At 30.4% G+C, this 24309-nt stretch overlaps 1 protein-coding gene across 2 annotated transcripts in view; it reads left to right on the top strand.

Annotated features, from left to right (window-relative positions):
- The window catches only part of LOC107455395 (Synaptotagmin 4), a 48841-nt gene that overhangs the window by 21092 nt on the left and 3440 nt on the right, over positions 1-24309 (top strand). For both annotated transcript variants that reach the window (XM_016072948.3, XM_016072947.3), the window contains exons 2-4: positions 15478-15979; positions 21455-21830; positions 23096-23219. In XM_016072948.3, the coding sequence (XP_015928434.2) occupies positions 15478-15979; positions 21455-21830; positions 23096-23219 (1002 nt within the window). The remainder of the gene's footprint in view (positions 1-15477; positions 15980-21454; positions 21831-23095; positions 23220-24309) is intronic.

Below are 24309 nucleotides of genomic sequence, written 5' to 3'. Positions count from 1 at the left end.
TAGTTCTACGCAATTTATTCCTATAATTAAGCATTTTTTCTGACTTTAGCAATCTGCTAATTACTAACAATTAACTATTAAAATTTTTTAAGGAAAAGAAAGCTTTGCTAAACTTATAACTTTTTTAGTCTTAGTTACTTATATAATAACCCAAACTGAAATTCCATATAGTTGCAAACTCGACATACAATTTTAGCCTATGCCGACAAATAATTTTAGCCTCACCAGGTATATATTGTTTCTAGGATACATTCTTCATAACTGAGTATCAATTGAATTATTTGATAGTCATAATTTATTCCTCAAATTATCTTTTATTTTTCAAAGCAAATACAGTCTTTTTACTAAGAAATCTTTGGTGTGATAAGAAGAACATATCAGGGAAAATAAGAAGAAAATGTCAAATTTTTTTTACGTTTAAATAGCTATTAAGATATTTTTAATATTTCGTGGCAGAAATAATTAGGTACAATTAAGAGTTTTTTTAATTTCTTGTTTACCCACTTCATTATCCTTTGTTTCGAAAGAAAGAAAAATTTTATTTTGCTAACGGGGTTTAAAAATTTTCTTTATTAAGACAGAAATGACTTAAAGTCCTAAAAACATTTATGGAATTCATGGCTTGGAATTTGATAGAGTAATTACTAACTGCAGAGGATTGATTATTCTTATTCGTCTTTACCTATTATTATTGTTATGGATGAGTTTGCCTTTATTCGTTTTAACTTATTCCTTCTTATATAACAAAAGAAATAAAAACAGTTCTTAATAATTGAAACTAAGGGGATGGATGAAGAGTCTAAGTGAAATTTTAGTAAATTGACTTTAAAATTTATACGGCGAAATTACAAAATAAAGTTATGCATTTCCTTTTATTCTCCTGCACAAGTTTTCACTTGGCAAAATCTATAGTAGCTATTATTAACTCTTTTGAATAGCTCTTTTGAGCATTTAAAATAACTACCAAAAGACGGGTTTTATATAGTTACTCCCCTTAGAGTTTGATGCCAGATTGCTTAGAATCTTTTCAACTTCGAAATTACACAACTGTCACTTAGAACTTTCTCTGAGATTTGCAAAATTTCTAGTATTTTTTAAGCAAATTTATATTGTAAAGTTAACCCTTTGGCTACTAACGGGACTCATTTGTCTTTAGTATTAGTATTTACTATTGTCTTTAGTATTAGTATTTACTATTTGTCTTTAGTCATTAGTATTTACTCAGAAACTCACTTTGAAATTCATTGTAATATGTCCCAGTCGTAGAGTGGAACCAAGTATACGTGTTTCATGTGTCAAATATCCCCTAGATGGCCCTACCTAGATGGCGCTAAAGAGTTTCTTGCATAAAATAGCATTGTGATTTTGCGCTGGGACAGATATATCCCATTAGTATTCTTCATTGGGACAGATATATCCCATTAGTTTTCTTCATTGGGACAGATATATCCCATTAGTATTCTTCATTGGGACAGATATATCCCATTTGTATTCTTCATTGGGACAGATATATGCCACTCGTATTCTTCATTGGAATTGTTATGTCCATTCATATTTTATTCATATTTTCTCAAATGAACATAGAAAAAAAACAAAAAACAAATATGAGTTACCCAACGTGTAATGTCGGATTATGCAAAGATTGCTTCACCCTGTATCATACTATGTAAAAAAAAGTTCACATAATTTTTCCGGAATGATAGATGTGCTTGTAGTAAGTCGATCACTACAGGTGGGACACATGCATCCCACCATTAAGTACGGCCGGGACATATATGTCCCAGTCTCTAAATTGATAACCGCTTGTTAGAAAAATCCCAAATACTAAATTTGCCTTATTTGTGACCTATTTTGTCCTTTTGANATCATACCATGCAAAAAAAAAGTCCATATAATAAATTTTTCCGGAATGATAGATTTGCTTGTAGTAAGTCGATCACTACAGGTGGGACACATGTATCTCACCATTAAGTAAGGCCGGGACATATATGTCCCAGCCTCTAAATTGATAACCACTTGTCAGAAAAATCCCAAATACTAAATTTGCCTTATTTGTGACCTAATTTGTCCTTTTGAATAATAAACGGGACAAAAAATCATTTTTTAAAATTAGTAGTCAAAGGGTTAAATAAGATGAAAATAAGATCTTTTTTGGTAAGTCACAATTTTTTTCTCCAAAAAATCTCTCTTTGAATTGTGATATACTAAGTTTTTCCATTAGAACTGATTTAAAAGATAATATGAAATTCTTACAAAAATGTGAGTCATGATATTTTATGAGTTTTAATTAATAATAACCAATATACATTAGTTTATAATATTATCTCATTTTTCTTATGTTAGCTTACTTATTATTAAGGGATGAGAGAGGAATCCCAGCTATCACAAGAACTGCAGTTTTTAATAAAAAACTAAATATAAGCGTACAATATTCTTCAAAAAATTCTTCACTGATTCAATCTTTTTTCATAATCAAAAAATCCTAGAGATGCAACAAGAGAGGGTCATTTAAATTTTAAAAAAGTATTCGGGATATGCTATTTGAAAGTTTACTTTAAACTTTTCTTTTTGACTTTAGAATGCAATAGGAGTTTTTTCGTTCTAACTCTTTGACATTGCTCTACATTATAAAGGATTATTATTAATTTTTGTTAAAATATTTTAAAGGAATCACTGCAATTCGTCCCCAGTTGCACTACATTTTTAAAATTTTAAAATTTAAAAAAAAAATCGAAAAATGTGAAAATTTTGCTATGAATGAAGTTATTAGTTATTAGTACGCATAATGATTAGTGCGCATAATGATATTAGTACGCATAATGAGCGCGCCTTACCAATGGTGATTGGGTGAAAATTAGTTTGATATTAAGAAGAAACACGCGAGGAATCTTTTTATGAATTACGGCTAAATTAAATAATTTCAAAGCGTGCATTTAAGAAATCAACCAAAGGGGATAGTAGTCAATCTAGAAACTAAGAGTTACTAAGAAATACACACAAAATAACAGAATTTTAAATTTTTTATCGTGACTTTCACGTAAATGTAAAGATATCATTTACTTTTTGTTTTCCATGAAAAATTCGGAAGTAATATGTGAAATTATCATTATTCTTTATTAAAAAATAACATTTTTAAAAAATGGACAATTATAATCAAATTAAAAATCTATTTAAAAAATTTTTAATTTCCAGCTTTATTCTTTCTGATCAGTCAGATTAAAAAGGAACTCTTATAATATAGACTAAATGAAAGGAACGGTCTTCTGTTAAAAATATCAGAAAAATTGATCAGCATATTTTAGAAATGCAGAATTATAATGTGATTTTCTTATAAATCATCAAAATATTAATTCATTTTACATGTTTGTCTGGCGCATTTTTGCAGCCAAGTCTCGAGAGGAAAGTTTAAATAATGGCTTATTTGAAATATTTGTAATAACGAAATTCCCAAATTTATGACTAAAATACATGATTATTTCGGAATATGGAATTTCAAGAATGAATTTGCATGGAATTCATTATTACTGTATGTATTCTTTAATGTTCTTTTAAGGCTTCCAAAAGCTTCTAAGAATTTCGAGTTTTTTGTTTTCCCTGCGGAAAGATAACATTTGCAGAAAAACAACTTTTACATGTATTTTACTAAAGCACTCTGAGTCGAGGGCAAGCGTTAAGTGAATGAAAGTAGGGTATAGTTGACTTAATCCTATAAATTAAAAGTGCTTTTTAATAAAATCTAAATATTAAAAAAAGACAAAGGTTATGCGTACTTACATATTTTATTTTGGAGCTGATCAAACACTCAATTAATCAAGCTAAGCAACGTGAATAAGATACAAATAACATCACAAAAATGGACATAACCTCAAAAGACACTATTGCTGACCTTAACAGATGTGGTATTTATCAATTTTTTTGTTAGTGTAGTCCTCTGTATGTTGAACAAACCAAACGTATCCTTAAATTTCGACTTTTCATGGAAGATACTTTCAAAAATCAGGATGTTGAGAGCTGCTCCATCGCCCTACATTGTTGGAATTTCTATCATAGGTTTGAGTTTCCTTCTGCTAAAATCATCGACATAAAATTCTTAGCTATTGACCTTGACTTCTGGCTATTCTATTCCATACTTCTAAACTTCTAATATTTTAATTAATGATTTTTCTGGTAATTTTATTGGATTTTCTTTCTCAAGTTTGTTCTTCTTCCCCTATTGGTTAACAACTTGTTTATCTACCATTTTCTTCTGTCATTTTATGTTTTGTCACTGAGTGAAGTTCTTTTTTATTAAACCGATATTTGTGCTTTTTTTAAAAAAACTTTTTGCTCGTTGTTAAGATTTATTCATAAACGCGAAAAAAATTTACCCTATCTTTATTTGGAGACAATCGATAGATTAAGTGACATCCAATAATGAGAACAAGTTCACATTTTCGTAGACTCCCATAAACCCACAGTTGCAGAAATTTTGTTAAAAAAAAGGGAAATTATTTTCACCACAGAGTCCGTGTACTTGACCTTACCACTGAAAAAAAAAAGCATTACTATTACAATACCATTTTGAAGCGCGAAATCATTTTATATTCCTATTTAGTAAATATTATCATATCTTACAAAAGCAAATTTCTCCCAATACTTGATCCAGGATTTCCCTTGTCTTCTGGATTGGGTTCAAAATTACAAGGCTGCGGAGTTTTGCATTAGTTGTCATAAAAGCAAAATTGAGTAGGCTGTTCAATAACGGTTATGAAATAAAATAAAAATCTCTTGCAATGAACCGTGGTGGCTCTGGGGATAGAGAGCTCGCCTCTAATCAGGCGACCCAGGTTCGAACCCAAGTGTTTGATAGTTGCTATGAACTCTCACCGACCACAATGCTGGTGTAAAATGCTCGCAGTGATAGACAGATCGTGGATTAGAATCCCTTTGCCGTCTGGCTGTTCAACGCCGGTTCTAAATTAAATTCTTTTTTAAAAAATAGAAAGAACTTGAATAAATTATAAATTGAATAAACCAACACTTTTAATAAAATAAGTAAAAAAATAAAAATTAATTTGAAGTTTCATGCAAATACATTTAAGGGCCCTTATGATGTGGGATCCTCGGCAAGTGCCCTTCTGGCCGTGCTATAATCAGGCCTTGATGTTTTCAGATAGTTCTACAATCGACGAAGCTGTGATGGGATTCCTAAGCTATCGCTTTTAAAAAAATTTCCAAATTTATCTGGTACTTAAAAACATACAAATTATTTGAAATTGCAGTGAAAATGGAAAAATTTAAAAATAATAAATGTATCCCTATACGTGATCCAGGAGTTCCCTTGTCAAAATTACAAAGCCACGGAGTTGAACAATTAGTCGTGGTTAACTCAAAACTGGATCAGCTATTCAACGACGGTTATAAAATAAAATAAAATCTCTTGCAATATAATAATAGGTTTGAGTATAAAATATCTTAATTTATATTTCCGCTTTTTTTATAAAATGTAAATAACATCGAATTTTATTTTTTAATTTTGAATACTCAAATATCTGCATTTGAACTGTGCAATTTTATTTTTTCTTGATAAAATTAAACTTTGACTAAAATTATTGAGCACAAAATTGAATTATACTCACGTTGAGAATGACATAATTAGTTAAGCATAATAAGTTTTAAATTTTTTATACTAATATAAAACGAAGTTTCCCGCTTTGCGAATACACCATTCTAAGATATTTTCTACGAAATAATAATTAATATTGAAATAACGATTATGAGCAAACTCTAAGTACCTGAAATAGCACTTTCATATTTAAGTTATATTAAACAAACCAGATTTATGTATTTAAGCTTAAACCTTTTTTTTCAGAAAAAGGAAGGAAAAAAACTGAAATTGCAATTCAAACAAAGTTGTAAATGTAAATTATAAATGTCTAATTTATTAAAGTTTCAAATCGAGTCTTATATCTTTAAATCTTTATGGTTAACTCTTTTTTTCAACTGCTAATTAAGCAAGAATTTTATAATTAAGTTATCACTAAATATTAGGATGCGAAATAGTTCTTTGTTTTAATATCTAAAGTTATCTGGGGGTTCATACTCGACAAGAGCATCTGGAATAAAGTATAGGGGAGAGTCGGGTAACCCCGTCCACTTAGAGATTATTGCTTATATTTCAGTATAATATTGAGTAATAATCAATATTTTTGTATGTTTTTATTGTTTTATCATCTAATTAAATAATACAAAAAGAATAAACCAAAATAAAAATAATTTAACTTTAAAAAATGGAAATTTAAAAAAACATGTTTTTCAGCTCTTTTCAAAATGTGTCGGGTAGCCCCACCCAGTTACAAAAATTATGTTCTTTGACTGTTTTTTCAGGTGTAAGTGAAAATGATCAATATATTGACAATAGATAAACCTCGTTTATCATTTTTATCACAAAATTATTTTATTTATTACATATTTATATACTTTTTGAGAATTCTATCATTTAATAACATATACCAGCTGCATAAATACTTGAAACTTCGAAAATAATCTCTTTTTAATATAACAATTAATGTCCGATGGCCCATTGACTTGAAAAAATATTCTATACATATGAAATTGACAGTGGGCGGGGGTACCCGACACTCCCCTACAGGTTAAAAAAAATGAATATTTTAGTATCAATTATCAAAGAACATATGTGATTTAAACCACTTATGTTACTATCAAAGTGATCCTAGATCTAAACCGTCCGGACTGTATGGTGGTCAGGGAGCTGACCACAAGTCAGAAAGGCCCTTCTGTGTTCGAATCCCAGATTAGGCATGGGTGTCCTTTCCTTCTCTTCTCTGTATTATCTGTCCTTCTTACTGTGGGAGCAACGTTTGGCCCACCTAATATGATGCCCCTGAAGGAGTGTTAACAAATATAACCTTCTGATACCCGAATGACGAAAGTCAATATCCGGGTGTGTATTAGGGTTAAAAACAATGTAATTTAAAGTACAGGGAGCTAACCTAAAAATATCCTAAGTAATTTTCTTTTAACAGTCGGGGTTTTTCATGTACTATCTGAACTGCTTCAGTCAATTGAATCTTAATGGTTCAAATGTTTGAACTTCTTTGCCAATCGATCTGGGGGGATCACCCCTTTTTGCAATTGTAGTTGTTGTTGTTGAAAAATACGCAGTTGTTAACTTATACTTAAGCGCAATTCATTCGGTCCGCAAAGTGCTATATTAGTTAAATAGTGCTAATTATTAATTAATTGTTGAAATAAATACGAAAATATTATTCGAGTAAAATTAATTTTTTCCGACAGATTTGAAAAAATTTAAATTGAAAGAGGAGTTAGCTATAATCTGAAAAATATGGTCCCAATAGTTCAGTCGCGAGAGCTATTGAAAGTTTGGTTATACTAATGTTAATTTCACATGCAATCATAAAATTCGTTTATCTAACGCAATTTCATATAAAAGAGGATTTTTTATAATTATTTTTCATTTAATTGTAAGGTATACAAATTTTCATTATTTTAAATTATGAAATTTTAATTAAAAACAAAATACAAAATTTGTATTTCTTTTTAAATTTAAAATTACATTTGTACAAAATTGGTCGAATTCAAATTTAAGATGCGAAATTTTAAAAAGTCTTATTTTTAAATTTTTGAGTTCTCAAGAACTACTCGATAGATTTTATTCAAATTGTGAATTTTGTCATTAAAAACTAAATCGTTTAAAATAATGAAATCATTTGAGGAAATAGCAATTCAAATTTTTTTGTTATTACTAAATAAGGCAAAAAACAATCAATAATAATCCCAAACTATTTTTTGCATGCAATTATCTTTAGTTAAACAAGTTTTATAAGTGTATGCAAAAAGTTTTCGATTAGCTTTAAAATTAGATATGTAAAGACTATATTTTGATAGCTATATAAAGGTATATTTATTCAGAGTAAATATGTTCTTGTATCTAATTTCTTAATTTAATTGTTAACAATAATTAACTAGTATATTCGAGATCATCCATTTCAACCATTAAGATTTGCACTCAGTCCGTACGATTATTAAAATAAATTTTTAGTGATATTTAGATATTTTTCTTGATGAATCACTACGACCAGTCTGGTCAAGTAACTAATAGATTTCGATTATAACAGGAGAGAGAAGATCACAGGTTCGTACCCTGAAATCAATAAAGAATCTCAAGGTCAAATACACTTGATGGTTGAGAATGTTTGAAATGAAGGAAGCATAGTATTACAGGCTGAATAAAATTGCAGTTAAAGATTTCCTTACAGTGTTTATTATTTGTTTGAGGAATATATTTTATGCATTCCAGACTTTGAAAAACAGGAAAGAAATTGAAATTTTTCACTTGACATTTCAAACATTTCTATTAAGGAACAATATAATTCTAATAAAGTTTACACCATATTTTAATTCAGTTATTTACAAACTGTTCAGTTATTTATTACAAATGGAATGAAGACTGATATAATTCAGAAAAAGCATAATTTCTCCAACTCTGAAAAGTAATGATTACAACTTTTTTTTATTTTACATAAAATGCTGTTTAATTCAATAGTTTAGCTCTAAAATCGATTCCCCTCTTTTTTTTTATAAAAAGGAAAGTGTTAAATATAAGTTTTTTCCGATTTAATTATAAGCATACTCTTGTTTCATTAAGTTTGGTTTGGAAATTTCAGTTCTTTCAAACAAACAAAAATATTCTAGTTAATATAATCCTAGTTTGTAATTACAAAGTTTGCTCTTTTGTATTATTGCCATCGTGTGCTTTTACATACTCTAAAATTGACCATGAATTCTTGGAATTTCCATGAATTGGAAATTTCAATTCTTTCAAACAAACAAAAAATATCCTAGTTAATGTAATCCTAGTTTGTAATTACAAAGTTTGCCCTTTTGTATATTTGCCATCGTGTGCTTATACATACTTTAAAATTGACCATGAATTCTGGTAATTACTTTTCTGACAATAATATTTCCCTCAAGTTAAACAATGAAAAAAAATCCTAACAAACTCCTTTAGTTGTTTTATTTTTATGGTGCATTAAGTCTATATTAAATTAATGTTCAGTTAGTGTTGTAAATTTATGGGTGGTTTGATTTTTGTTTTTAAGATATCTGGCTAAAATGGACTATTTAAAAAGCTATTCTGCACCGTGCACACTTTCAATTCAATAGTATACATCTTATTTCTCTAAAAACTAAGTTATCTTTCAATCTCAGCAATACATTTTATTTTTTATTTGTTACTTTGTTTTATCAAATCATTCAAAAACACTTCTAAAACTTTTTTTCATTATCCAGTATTGAAAACTGCAGTATATGTTTTCATTTATTGTTCAGAAAAAAATTACAAGTAAAATTAAACTGCTAAAATATACCTCTTAAAAAGTTCAAATAAAAACACAAAAATTATGAAAAGCGATTTCCTAAACTTTAATAAAAAGCATTTAAAACAGCATGACGACTGATTCAAACATATGATTTTTTTTTCTTAGTAAACATTTGTTTTTTTTAACATAGAAGAGTTTAATTTTTATACCCAGCACACATCAACTGTGTTTTTATCAGCTCTCTCAGATCCATCTGATGAATCTGATGATTTGGGTTCAAAATATGGCCTGGATTCAAAATAATCCCACTCCAAAGAAGAACTTTGTCGTTCTCTTGCTGATGACGGTTTGCGTTCTGGTCTTGATGTTGCGGTCCCTGATTTAGGCAATGTTGTTTTTCGTTTCACTCGTCTAGCAAAATTCGTATTAGGTTGAAATCCAGAAACTATTTCACCTTCGTGTTGAGAAGGGTAAAGATTTTCATAAACAGAAGGTGTAGATTCAGGAGATTCGCAGAAGTGATCGTTTAATCTAGATCTCAATACAGATAACGGTATGTTCTGCGAATTCGAGTTTATGCCTGTATCATCATCATCATCATTCAGTAATGCTGCAAGATTAACAGCACCTGTACCTGAAAAACTTTCTCCATTCATAGTTTTAGGTACAGTTTGCAAAGTACTTTCCCTCAAAGTTTCCTTTGAAGTGTGATCAGATAGTTTCATCGGATTTTTCTTTCGTAACACCACAACTATCAATATAACAATTGCGATTATCAACAGTAACACGATTATAAATGTAATCACTACAAAAAACACTATAGTAAGAATCTGAATATTCGAAAACCCTTCGATGTGATTATGAACAACAATATGAGAATCATTTTGGCTCATAATTAGGAGAACGATAACTCAAAACATGACAAATTTAATTTAGCTACATAAGCTTTGCAAAAAATTGTCATTGTTTGAATACAGCACCATAATTTTCACATATCAGATACTAAAAGCTGTTGGGTGTAGTAACACAAAAAATTAAGAACGCATGCATATTTTCAAAAATCCATAATTAGGATTCTTATCCACATCTTTTAGTTCGGTTACACAAACGAAGGAGTTCTTTGAAAAAAACATGAAAACGCACTAAAAATGCTTCAATCAAATGTTAACATTAAAAGACTTAGTTAATTAAATAACAATTTCTATTATTAATTCTAATATTAATATTTATAAACAAATATTTTGCGTTTCCAGATCATGGTTTAGGCATAATACGTGTTGAAATTTTACAAGCTTTGCCACTTCTTCACAAAATATTAAAATTTAGTGGGGCCTACTTTTCTGAATGATTTTGCAAATCTACCAAACGTTCTTTAGCGTGGAGGTAGCAGGTTCAAATTCCACCGTAACCCTGGATGTATCTTTGCGATGTCCTTCTCTAATTTGTACCATTTGTTCTTTAATGTGACAAGGGCTTGCGATCCGACTTTTCCATGATCACACAATCATGCATATCTATATGCAACAATAAATGAATATCATTTAGTTTACATCAATCTAGAATAACATCAGGGTGGCTGAGAAACTAAGGTCTGAGACTTTAAAAATGAAGACCACAGGTTTGAGCGCTGAGCTTACAGTACACTCATAGCTTACAGGTGAATTACAAATAATTAGGTGAAAAAGGATCAACATCCACTTCGAGAAATATGAGTTTACGATTTCGAATTAAAATGAGAGTTTATTAAGTTCGTGTTCTACAATCTAAATCGTCTTAAAAACAAATTTTAGACGACAATTGCGTAATTGTTAAAGCAAATAAATCTTACAGTTTTTTTAATCGATTTCCAAGGTAATTAAAATTCAAAACTCTAAGAAAGATTATGAATTAGAGTCCCAAATTAACAATGAACTTTAATGATTAAAATTGAACCAGAAGTCGAAGAAAACTTTTTTCTATCTTGTCTAGAATCTTGGTTTTCAGGCAATTCTGAAATGTATAAACAAATTAGGCGAGAAGGTATTGTTTTTTCGTAGAGCCATGAAGTGTGAAAGGAAGCAGGTTCAATTCTCGTATCTCGGATGTATGTTTGTAACTTTATACAATTTGTGGTATCTGTTCTTAAATAAGCAAGTGTTTATAAGCCTTTAGAGCACACAAGCCAGAAGATTTATGTATAAATGGGCGACCCCTTGGGGCTTGTATTGTTTTTAGAACCGGAATGTACAAAGCACAAAAGCGAGAAGCAAAGATCCTCTTCATCACCTTCAGCTTAACTTTTAGAACGGTATAGTGAACAACAGAGGCATATTATAGAAAATACACCTCTCTAACTAAAATAGCTTAAAAAAAGCGATGCGCCATTGTTAGACATCTGGGCCTTTTCGCCTTCTCTTACTACTAGCACTGCGACAGTTTTTGCGACATTTTCCCATTTTTAATCATAGCAATTAAAAACTCGTACAGCTTAAGTTCTTCATTTGACGTATAAGCATTTAGTATTTGAGCTGAATACTCTTAGATGTATATTTTCAAGAGTGTGCATTTTCTAGAAATACCAATAAAAATTCGTCCCGCAGTGAACTGATCGTAATGACACGGTTCCCAGTAGAACACCGAAATCAAGCGTCACTGGCTGCGGTCAGAAAGTGGGTGAGTGATCACTTTGATCAGCCTGCGTAGGGACGGAGGATACGCTGTATCGGTCCTCGTTAAACTGTTCTCCCGTAAAGTGCTCGACTCCGCGCGCAGGTCGTTGGGCTACCAAAGCAGGGAAGCCATTCCCTCTTTAGAGGATCAAAATTGCGGATCATCCTCAGGGATGCTTCCCAGACCGTCGCCAATAGCCCATTGAGCAGCTCTAGTGCGACGTAAATAAAATAGCTATCTACCCACCAAAATAAGTTATATTTTCTGTACTTTACTTTCTATAAGCATCACTAGATAGCAGCACCAGTTACTACAGTTAATAGTTCCATAAAATTTTTAATTTATTGAAATGAAAGATATTGATCTATTTCACTATAAAATTTTCTTTTTTAATAAAGTGGGCTTCCTTTCAATCCTTCTCCCATGAAAAATGGTAAAAACTACTTTAATCACCCTTGAATAGCATAGAAAGCGACTTTTTTGCATTTTATTCTTGAGAGAAATAATGAAAAACTTTTATTTTTATCATTGTCACTAGATAGCAGCATCATTAGAAGAAAACGAGCTCGCTTTAAATTTTATATACCTTTTGAAAGGTGGAGAAGTGCCTTTTATTTTCTCCTCTTCGGTGAAGAGCTTAATTGTTGTCCATGGCTTGGACTGGGATTATATTCCCAGTCGTGAAAGCTGGGTGACTGGCAGTTAGATTGTCTTGGTTTGGAGTCAAATCTAAAACAGCGTCCAAAATGGTTGAATCTTCTTACTATGCATAAATAGTAAATGTGTGCTGCGTTTCCTCACTAAATTAAATTTACATTTACGAACTTAAATTGGAAAAGAAAAAAATTTTGAGTATTGAATCCTTTTTTTTTTTTTAAATTTTATGATAGAAATTAGAGTTTCAAATTAAAGTAGTTTACAATTTCTGGTGTATTTTTTTTAGAAACCACCTATAAAATAGTACTTTCACCTCATTGAAAGGGGATATATCAATTGATAGTAATTATAGGCAGGGAATGAAGGTTTGATGTCATATTTTTTTCGATAGTTAACTCGTAATAATTATTGTCTTCTACTGGCTGAATTCAGATTTAACTGTATTAAAAAAAAGTAAACAAATTTCACTTGACTCACTTTCTAGTATCTTATTTTGACGCATTTGCAAGTTTATTCTCTGGTGAGAAGATTAATAATTCAGTGATTATTTGTGCAAAATAATGTAACGCAACTAAATTTATAAAAATTTTCTTTTTTATGTTTCGCTAAGTTTAGACAACTTTTACATCCTCAATTAAGCCATCATTTAATTGCTGATGAGTACGTCTATTGTCAGTTTTATCAATTTTAACATGAAACCATGAAAGAATATTTTCTTTCTCATTGCCTACGCTTGAATGATTGATTATATATCATATACAGCAGTGTTCCCCAACCTTTTTATCATGGCGGACCTGCCAACGTTTAATAATTTTACCGCTGCCCGCTGGGGGGCGGGGGCGCTGATTGTTTACATTTTAGATTATTTTAATTTATTAATTTTAATTTAATTGTATTTAAACATGCCATCAAAATAAAATACAGTTGCACCAAAATATAAATATAAAGTGATTTAACATTTTAACTTACTAGAAGTTTTAATCAATGAGATCCCTGAGCTTGTTTCTTTGCAATGAGACGGTTCCATCTGGGGGTCATCGGAGACAATGATACATTACAAACTTTAAAATATTTATGTCACTACCTTCGGGGGCCACTTTTTTTTAAATAAATAAAATTTTAATGGAACACAGATATTTTTAATTTGGGGTATAAACCTGGGAATTTAAATTCATCTTCAATGGAATGGGCGGCCCGGTACAATTTGATCCACGGACCGGTACTGGTCCGCGGACCGGGGGTCGGGGAACACTGATATACAGCATCAAAAAATAAAGAGATATTTTAGAACTTTAATTTTCAAAAAAATATTTAAATGCCCATAGTCCATATTATTAAAAAGAACAAAATATGCCACTGAAGCTGAAGATGGCCATTATTTGCTTTAGCTGTACCAGCGATTCAGAATGTTGTTGTTGTACACATGCCTAAGCTGTGTTCACGTTATCAAAAAGTCTTTTCTTTTCTGATCGAGTGAATGTAATACTACATTTCTTTAATTCCAATCTGTAGCCCTATTTTAAAAAATAAATTAATTTTTACAATGCACGCCATGAAGTTCGATCTAAAATAAAGTCGAATAACAATTGTAATCGGAGGATATACACACAATCACACAATTTACAAAGCCAATATGCAACCTAATCTTATTAAATTCAAATTTGTTTATGACCCTAACACAATCAGGTAAATATTATTATTATTGAAAAAATTAAGCTTAATCTAGAAAATAGCACATGTAAGGTATAATGAATCTACCTAGTTTCAAAAATCAGCACATATAAGGCAGAAAAAGTTTAAAAGCAAAAAATCATGTTAAACTTTATTATTAAAAATTCTGTTAAACTTTATTAATAAAAATTCGGTTAAACTTTATAATTAAAAATTCTGTTAAACTTTATTAATAAAAATTCTGTTAAACTTTATTATAAAAAATTCTGTTAAACTTTATTAATAAAAATTCTGTTAAACTTTATTATTAAAAATTCTGTTAAACTTTATTATTTTTTTATTCGCTTGTGGATAATTTAACGGAATAAATGAGATTTAAAATACGAAAAAGGGGGTCTAAACGAGCAACTGGAGTTTTGAGAAATTTAGAATTTATTTCTTAAGTATTTCTTGTCCTCAGATATTTTTTTTCAAAACTACAATTGACTAAAGAGCACTATTTAGAATTTTTGAAAATAATAATTTATCCTTAGATTATATACCTGCAGATTGGTAAACAATTTTTGTTAAAGAACTGAAACAAACAGTAATTGAGTAAGTTCAGGAATTAAAAAACTATTTATGAGTCTCTCCTCTTAGTAATTTCTTAAGCTTGTTTCTTATAATATTTTTTTTAAATTTTAGTTGCAAAAATTCTGATGTTGAGATAATTATTTTAAAAATCTTAATCTGTAAAATAATCTGCTGATGCTGTTATAATCTGATGCTGTTATAATATCGTCTGTCGTGCTGGGGGGATTCTGCTATCGACTTATGCATATCTAGGATATACCTAGGGGATATACTTAGTAGTTTTTATCAGACTTTATCTTAAAAATTTATGCCACTTCCCATAGTTAAATAGCAATTAAAACTTGCAAAAAATTTATACAAAGCAAATCGTTTTAAAATTCGTGTAGAAATGGATCGTGAAGTGTACACAAACTAGTAGAATAAGATTTACTGTCTCAACTTAAAGAACAATCTCTACTCCCATTATTATGAATTTAAATAAACATAAGGATCAGGGCTAATAAATATGAGTTATGAATAAAATCAATATAAGTGCTCTATAAATCTATTTATTCATGTTTAAAAAATAATTTAAATTTTCTTTCAGTTACAACACCTGCTTTGATTGGAATATGCCTCGGAAGTGCTTTCTTCCTCGTCACACTCGCAGCCGTGACCTGTTTTTGTTACAAACGTCGATCACCAAGCGCATCGGCACAGAAGCTCAGTTCAGTCTTCAAAAAGCACCACCCTGATAAACCTCTCGTTTTGCGAAAGCCGACAGCGGTTAAAAGCCCCAGTAGTGGTTCGGTCAGTGGGTCAATCTTAATTAAGAAAAGCCCCAGTCCTACTCAGCCGAAAATCTCACCACCTGGCACCAGAACTTCACCAAGTGGAGGAAACAAATCACCTTCGAGCAGAGATGCTGACAAGTGCTTGGTGGGTTCGAATCATTCGTCAAGGCAAAACTCACCCATCACTGAAGACAAGAAATGCATTGACAGCGAAAATGAGAAGTTGAAAAACAACAAAAATGAAGAGCTGGATGAGTGTAAGGAAAAAGAAGTTTTAGTTGAAAAGCTATGCAAGCTAGGACAATTACATTTCAGGTAATTACACTTTTTCCTCTTTGAACGTTTTTTAACAGGTTTTGAATTATCAAATACTTAAAAAAAATGTTTTTTTATTTAAAACTCGATTTCTGAGGTACTATGAGACCGATTGCATTCAAATTTTATATTCTGTTTTATAAAATTGCATATTTAGAATGATGTAAAAACTTGTATACCTATTGTCACAATTATTTTTACTACTATTTTCAAATATAAAAAAAATTATTAAAATCATTTTTTGCATGCTAAGCAAACTGAATAATTGCGCGCAAAATTTTTCGAATTGCTTAAAAAGCTCTCACAGTGAAATTAACATTAATGGATTCAAACTTTCGACCGCTCTCCTCACCAAAACGATTGGGATCATATTTCCCAGATAACGGCTAGTTCCCATATTTTAAAGATCAGGAAGGCCGGGATAGCCTGGTCAGTAGGGCGCTGGGCCTATGTCCGAGAGCTCATGGGTTCGAACCCCGCCGGCCGAAGACTCCCCGTGTAGTAAAGTGACTGATGCACGTTAAATCTGTCGAGTCACAAAAGTCCTCCATGTTCCCATAACAAATCAATACCTCTGGGGGTACTGAATTAGAGATCGATCGTTCTCTGATTCAGGTCAAAATTGCGATCTGTGGATGAATGAAAGGATGTATGAATGGGTCCGCCCTATAAACGGGTACGACTTATGGTGTGGCAGAATTCGAATTCTTGGCCATAGATCGCGCCACTGAAAAACAAGAAACGCAAACTCTCTGCCTTACATTTGCTTGGCTTTCACCAAGCAGGCTTGTCCGTGTGGCAAGTGGCATTAGAAACAACAACAACAACAAAGATCAGGAGGCCAAGTCCGTTGAAAGAAAGACGTGTTTATTCAGAGAAATATAATTTCGTTACTTAAAATATCATCTGTACGAATTAATTAATTAGAATACTTGAGATTACCTCTTCAAATCATTAAGATTTAGTACCAGTGCGTGAAGATCCGATCACTAGATCAAAAGTTATTCAGGATGCTTCGTTAACAAACTAGCTATTGAATAACGATCTAGTAACAAATACTATACTATTTTCAAAATTGATTACTTTCATGTCTGAAGAGTCCTGAGCGGAAGAATGCATCTCAATCAATGCTCAATTCCGTGATCTCCTTTGCTTCCCACGTATCAATATCCTCTTCCTTCAAATAATCACCTACCCTTTCTATATTGTCTGGCGTGATGTAGCAGGAAAATAATTGGGCTCCCTCAACTCTTCGGAAAAATAACACTTAGGGTTCAGGAATCACAAACAAAGAGCGAGCAGCATGAATATAAAATGCTTTTCGTTTGTTCAATAATATTCACGCCCACACAAGGATGAAAGTCAGAGCTTAAATGGCAGATGAAGCTAAAAAAAATTTCAGTGTGAAAGTTTGTTGAAACTCATTTTGTGTGAACATATGGATATTCCTAAGCTTCTGAAGCTTAAAACTAATGAAGAAATTAATTGGATATTAAAATCATTTCCCCCTTTTTTTTCATTTGAAAATGAAGAGGTGTCACTTATAAAATCAAGTAATAACTCTCTGAATTCCGATAATTACTATGGCAACCATTCTAGTTTTTCCTTCATTGTCTGGAGCTTTACATCTAACACTTGAGGTGTCATAGTTTCATTTTTTGGAGATACTTTTTTCATGGAAGATATGAGAACAAAATAAAGTTAGAGAAAATTCTATTAAAAACTGACAAACTTTCAAAGTCATAGCCTGCTTATGCTCCTTAAATACTATATCAAGCTATTTTTTATTTCCCATGTGTTTTTTATTTTCCATGGTAACAATGTTTTTTTTTTTTAAATACATTTTGGAAATATTTTTATTCATTTTTTTAAATCAAGTAATTACACTCAAACTATCATAATCCATTTATTAAGTTCCACTATCAAGCAACCGTTTGAATGATAGGAGGCCCCACCTACTGGTGGATCCTCGGAAAAATTATTTACAATTAAGTATTGTTAATCATTATTCTAAAATTATTACAAGATATGGCGAATTCCAAAATAACTGAATTTCGTAGTTATTAGGCAAAAGATAATTTTTTTTTTCAAAAGCAAGCCCTAAGAATAAAGGATGAGACTAATACGGTTAGTTCAGTTAAGCGTATTAGTGTGGGCGCCAGAGCCAAAATTTAGTAAGTATCATTGGCGGTATACAGATTAATCTGGTTATTTTAACTATACAGTAATTAAAAGAATTTAAAAACATATATCAGCCTAAAATATAAGCACTATAAACCTTTCAAGTGTCTCCAAAACAAAAAAACACGATTCTATACATATTATAAAATTATGCTATCGAAGTTTTTCAAAATCAAAATACAGCGTTACGAAACTATAGACTTTTCCTATATCAAAGTTGGAATTTTGTATTATCACTAGGAGTCTTCACCCCTTATTCACACCACTAACCAACCCTCATGATTACTTCACATTTATCATTGATAAAAATTATGATATATTTCGCGATAAACCAAACAAATTGTATAGAATTTTTATCTTAATCATAAATTCGAAAAGACCTTCTGCGTAACAATGTGCAATACTTATTAGATGTTTTGATTTGTAATACTATCGATCTGAGTTTGATTTATATCTATTCACATAATTTAATTTCGGATAAGTACGGGCAATATATAGCTGGATCCTATAGCTTCGAATAATCCTATATACAGAATTTTGATACATTATTTATTTACTGGGCCAAATTTTTGAAATAACATTTTGTGTCTTTAAGACGAGCATTATTTATGCAAAGGAGAAAAAGTATTTTTCCAATTGTAAGATATGGATAATAAAAAAAAGAACCCAATTATTTTTTAAGAGAATATGATATGATAAAAGCATTCATCCAGAAAAAGAACTCGTTTAAGTTCTTTTAAAATATAAAAATATCTATGAAGGAGATTAGAATTTTTTATATAAGCAATTAGTTTACAGCAATAGATACTTAAAAGAGCATTTAAATGAGAACTAAGAAAATTGTGAAGCATAGTTGAGGAATTCGTAAAAACATATTTTCATAAATAGCACAATTAAGAGCAAAAACAAATATTTGAAAGAAATATTTTATTTACTTTCAAAATAAAAGCTTTAATAAGTGCAGTTTTAATAAATTACCCTGTTTCTTTTTCAACTGTTTTCCATCTAAACATAATCTTGCTTCAAAATTAAAGCCAAATACAAAGAAAGCCATTCTTTTTCATATAAAACGTTCCACAAATAATAGTTTTAATCATTATTTAAAGATTCGAAGTTTAAATAATTGTTAGGGAAGAAATTGCTGTATTTTAATCGGTAAGCTTTTGTTTTAAACTAAAATTTCTTGAGATTTAACTCAAATTTATTATTTGTTCAACAAGGAGAAAAAGAAAATATACAAATTGTTTGAACAGCTTTCTGTGAGGATGGAAAAAGTTATTATTCATTGTCAATTTATATTCCATTAAGCTTTAAATCTAGAAAGTATTATCTTAAAGAATCTTTATTATGCATTTAAAAATAATCGTAAAATAAACTTTATCGAATATTTTATGTACTATCTTTAGAAATTTGTGTTAGAGCAAAGCTATGCATTTATTACTTTAAAACCATTAGAATTTAAAGAAGATAAATACACTGGTTATCATAAATTAAGGAAAANCATATGCAAATTTTGCACGGTTTGGCTTACTTTTGAAAGAGTTATTGCTATTTTTGTGATTTTTCCTTAATTTATGATAACCAGTGTATTTTATAATCATAAAAAATATGAAAAATTGTTATTCGTGTATGTATCCGCCAATTGCTTAGAAACTTCATTAGAAATAGTTCATTTTGCCAACTGTTTTGTGTTTTTTTTTTTATTTGTGATAGATCATAAATATTTTTTTTCTTCTCCTTTTTTTAGAAATAATCGTGTTAAAAATACTTCTGAAATTTTTTGAACTGATTTATGAACAAAATTTGCTGTTTTAAAAGTTTTTCGCAAGTTATACTTTTGCTTAGTGATGAGATTCAATTCATTCAAGAATCGCTATTCTTATATGTGTACACATTTCTTAAACAAACCGGTACAATTAGGAAAATTTTGACTTCGCATGTTTTTATTTTAATTGATTTATAGTTTTATCTAATTTATGTTTTGTTGTTTAACACTATCCTTTCGAAAATTGCAGCAAATGACGTTTTTCCCCCCAAAAAACATTGAAACTGTTTTTGAATTAAAAATGGCTTCTCTGCATGCAATGAAATCGCAAATCCAAATAATTTGCATGTTTTTAAGTACCAGCTTTAAATTTGGAAATTTTTTAAAAGCGATGCTTATCTATTAAATCCCATCACAGCTTCATCGATTGTAGGACTATACAAATTTATAAAATATCAAGGCCAGATTATCGTATGGGCAGAAGGGGCACTTGCCCCAGGATCTGACATTGTAAGGGCCCTCAAATGCATTTGCATAACATTTCAAACAAATTTTATTTTTTAATCATTTTATTAAGAATTTTGTTTTATTGAAATTAAATTTCAAGTTATGCTTTTCTTTTACAGTTACATTTTTGGATGTTTTATTATATGAAGAGACTTAAAACTTATTTTGAGATACTTAGATAACTTTTTATCAAATTCGAAGCAAATTTTTCTAGTATAATTGCTCTTAATTATTAATTATTCATTGAGCTGTCTTTTCATCACTTAGTAAATAGTTTAAAGCTTTAATAATTGCTATTCATGTTGTTGTTTTCTTATTTGCCTTGCATGTATTTTTTTTTTCTTTGAAAAGAATTTTATTTTATCTTATAACCGGTGTTGTACAGCCGACCCAATTCTGAGTTTATAAGTCCCAATTCTAAGTTTGGACCAAACATCGGGTCAAATTAGTCTTCTTGTAGGACTTTTTCGATGGAACTAACCAGCGTTTGCATTACATAGAGAAGAAAGCTACGAAAACCTACCACAGTTACACAGATAGAGAGAGAATTCTAACCCGTGATCCGCCTACCACTGAACATTTTTTTATATCATCACTGTGGTCAAGGTTCATATCAAACAGCTACTTCTGGAATTCGAACCTAAGACACCTCAATGGGCGGCGAACGCTCAATCTCCTGAGACACAGTGGCTTTTTGAAAAGGATTAAGAAATCGGTGGTTATTTAAGGGTCCTCAGTATTCTGAATAGGGCCTCAATCTCTCTTTATCGGAACCTAAATAACATTATTGGCTTAAAGGATCACTAAGTTATTTTCTGTCTACAATGTACTGTGTCTGTGTCAGCGGCAAGGAAACAAACAAATTAGAAAAAAGGGAGATAAGAAATTATCTTGCGTAATTTTGTAAAATTCTTGTAAAGAAATTGTTGTTTTTTCAGAATTATTTTATTTTTGCATATATTGTAATTCTATAGTTAACAAGAAATTTATTTCTTCCTCCACTTAATCAATTTTCTCTGCAGGTTGAAGTATTCTTCCGAAAAGCTATCCCTTCAAGTCAATATAGTTAGATGCTCAGATTTACCTCCAAAGGATTCAAACAACGGGTCTTCAGACCCTTACGTGAAACTTCAACTACTTCCTGAGAAACAACATAAAGTGAAAACGAGGGTTCTCCGAAAAACCCTTGACCCTGTCTATGATGAAGATTTCACGTTCTACGGCATCACCCCAAACCAACTACAGGCGACCACTCTCCATTTCGTAGTCTTGAGTTTTGACAGATACTCCAGGGACGACGTCATCGGAGAGGTTATCTGTCCCCTATCTGGAGTAGAAATAGAAGATTCCGGGAAACAAGTGGAATTAGTTAAGGAAATCACACCTAGAAATCTTAAAGTAAGTAGTGATTTTTAGGAAATGTTTTTTTTTTCTTCCTTTCTTTTTTTTCATAAACCATGCGTGAATTTCTGCAAACTGGATTCGTTTTGACATGTATTTATGATTTAGTAAAAAAAAATTCCTATGTATTAATCTGTGCTTTTAAATATAATAGTACTAAATGTAAATGTCAATTCATATTTACAAAAAAAGAAAGAAAAAAAAACTTGTATAGAAAAATTAGAATTGAGACCTAGTAGTTAAAAAGTTATAACCAACATTTTTATAGTTTTGAGATAAATAGATTTTCCTTTCATAGGATACAGCAGAGATGTATGGTTTCCTATAAAAGCGAACTAGTATAGTGTTACCGTGCCTCGACAGAGACTCGTACAACTTGAGAATGAAAGCTCTTGTTTATTATTTAGGGTAGAGAATTTTATTCCTGTTTGTTCCTAAAATCTTTAATTTTCGCATTGACTATTCAAGTCAATGTTGAATTTCGCGAAATTACCTAAATATGTTCAAACAAGGCTGGTAAATTTATTCCATTCTATTTGGGCAAATCTTCCAGGAAGAGAAATGTTTTATTCTAGAAGCAGAAACTATTGTTTTATCGCAAATAAATACTCAATACACATAATTTATTTCTAACCTACAACCATTAATTAAGAACAATATTCTTACGCGTTAACTGTTAAGCGACAGTAAAATAAAATAATTATCAGTAAAGATAATTTAGTTATTTTATTAATGTTTCAGTTTTGCATAAATGTATTCTTATTCATCAAAATGTCTGTATTTATAAAACATAGTACCTTGAAATGTCGATAATAGAAAAATTTTCAAATTTCCCATGCATTATTTGCGTAGAAAACTTCTTTTTAATTGCTATATTTGTGTTAAAATGCCGCCTCTAATGCTGCAACTGGTACGGACTGAGAATGTAAGCTATTATAAAGCTTATTTACTGAAAAGTAAGAGCTTTATGAGATATAGTTAAAAAAGAACCATGGATAAAAAAATTTGAAGAAATTTTTTGGTCCGAATTGTCATGTTTCGTGAGAATCACCCATATATTAAAGGCGGTGATTAAGGATTACTCTATATATCAAATTTGACTAGGGTATATTGCATATTTTGAGTTAGCACAGTTTTCGTATACTTTTCAAATTTTAAATTTTTATTTATTTTTTTTCCTAGATCATTTATGAAATAAAACTTTTCAAGCAATGAACATCAAATGAAATGTGAAAAAAAAATTGTCTTTATTATTTTTATAGATCCGATACCAAGGACGTGGTGAACTTTTAGTTTCGCTGTGCTACCAACCGGCGGCTAATAGACTCACAGTTGTGGTCTTAAAAGCACGTAATCTTCCCAAGATGGATTTCGCTGGACTCTGCGGTAAGAAAATGTTAAAATATTTTTTTAACTCTTGCAAAAAATTCCCTGATGCGCTCAACTAAAACAGTTGACAGCAATTCAGTGTGAAGCGTTAAGAGCTTGATGCCTTTCAGAAATCGGAGCAATATTTTTTTCCGTTTCTATGACACGTACAACAAAGGTTTTATTTAATTTTTTATTTTTATGATAATTATCTACCGACGCGTACAGATGCTTTTGTCGGCTGCTGTGGCAAAAGCCACAGCGTGCCGACGTGCACAAAAGTCTTGACGTGCGTGACACGTCTTTCAGATGCCACAGGTAAGGATATATGTTTAAACAAAATCTCATTTTGATATAAGTTAAATCATTGACGAATGTTTCGAAAGACATTTTCGTGGGATTCTTATTTCTTTATGTTCTTAATTAATTTAATTCTTCTATGTTATATTAACTTCAAAAAAAGGGTTTAATTAAGGCTGTGGATTTGAAAATATAAACAAATCAATCCTACAATATTTGTACTTAGTTATAGTCATTAGTTTCTTACAAAAAACTCATTCCTTTTTCACTGATAACAAACAGCTCGTATTCATGAAAGCGAACTACAAGTTTTGGAGTGAATTTAAGTTCGCATAATAGCTGTAGGAGGAGATTTGTATAAAATTCTTCCTTGTTGGGGCCTAAACAATCCAGTATGTGTCAAAAAAATTCTGCGTTTATTTTAATTAGCGATGTTTCAGAAAATAAATTAAATGTTCCCTCTTCCAAAGACACTAACCTTTTTGTGCACCAGCTATTGACTATGACCGGACATTTTATTAACGCTTGAGATCTAGTTTATAGGCAATCTTCAGTCGTGACGCTTTTGCACTAGATTATGTTCATTGAGCTATATCTGTTAATGCAGTACAAGAATAATTAAAATAGGTGATTGTCTCTATTTTAATAAAGTTAACACAGTCGAAAAATTCTACGGGTATTAAGTCAAATGCTCTTTCTGGGGAAAAAAAATTCTGTTTTATTTTCTTAAAAACCAAAATAGCAAAGCACACCAATTATTATAATTTAAAAAAACTTAGATTCAAAGAAATATTTTTGTACTTGAAAA

Source organism: Parasteatoda tepidariorum, chromosome 3 (genome assembly GCF_043381705.1).
Source record: "Parasteatoda tepidariorum isolate YZ-2023 chromosome 3, CAS_Ptep_4.0, whole genome shotgun sequence".
Taxonomy (NCBI): domain Eukaryota; kingdom Metazoa; phylum Arthropoda; class Arachnida; order Araneae; family Theridiidae; genus Parasteatoda; species Parasteatoda tepidariorum.
This window is presented reverse-complemented; position numbering and strand designations above follow the sequence as displayed.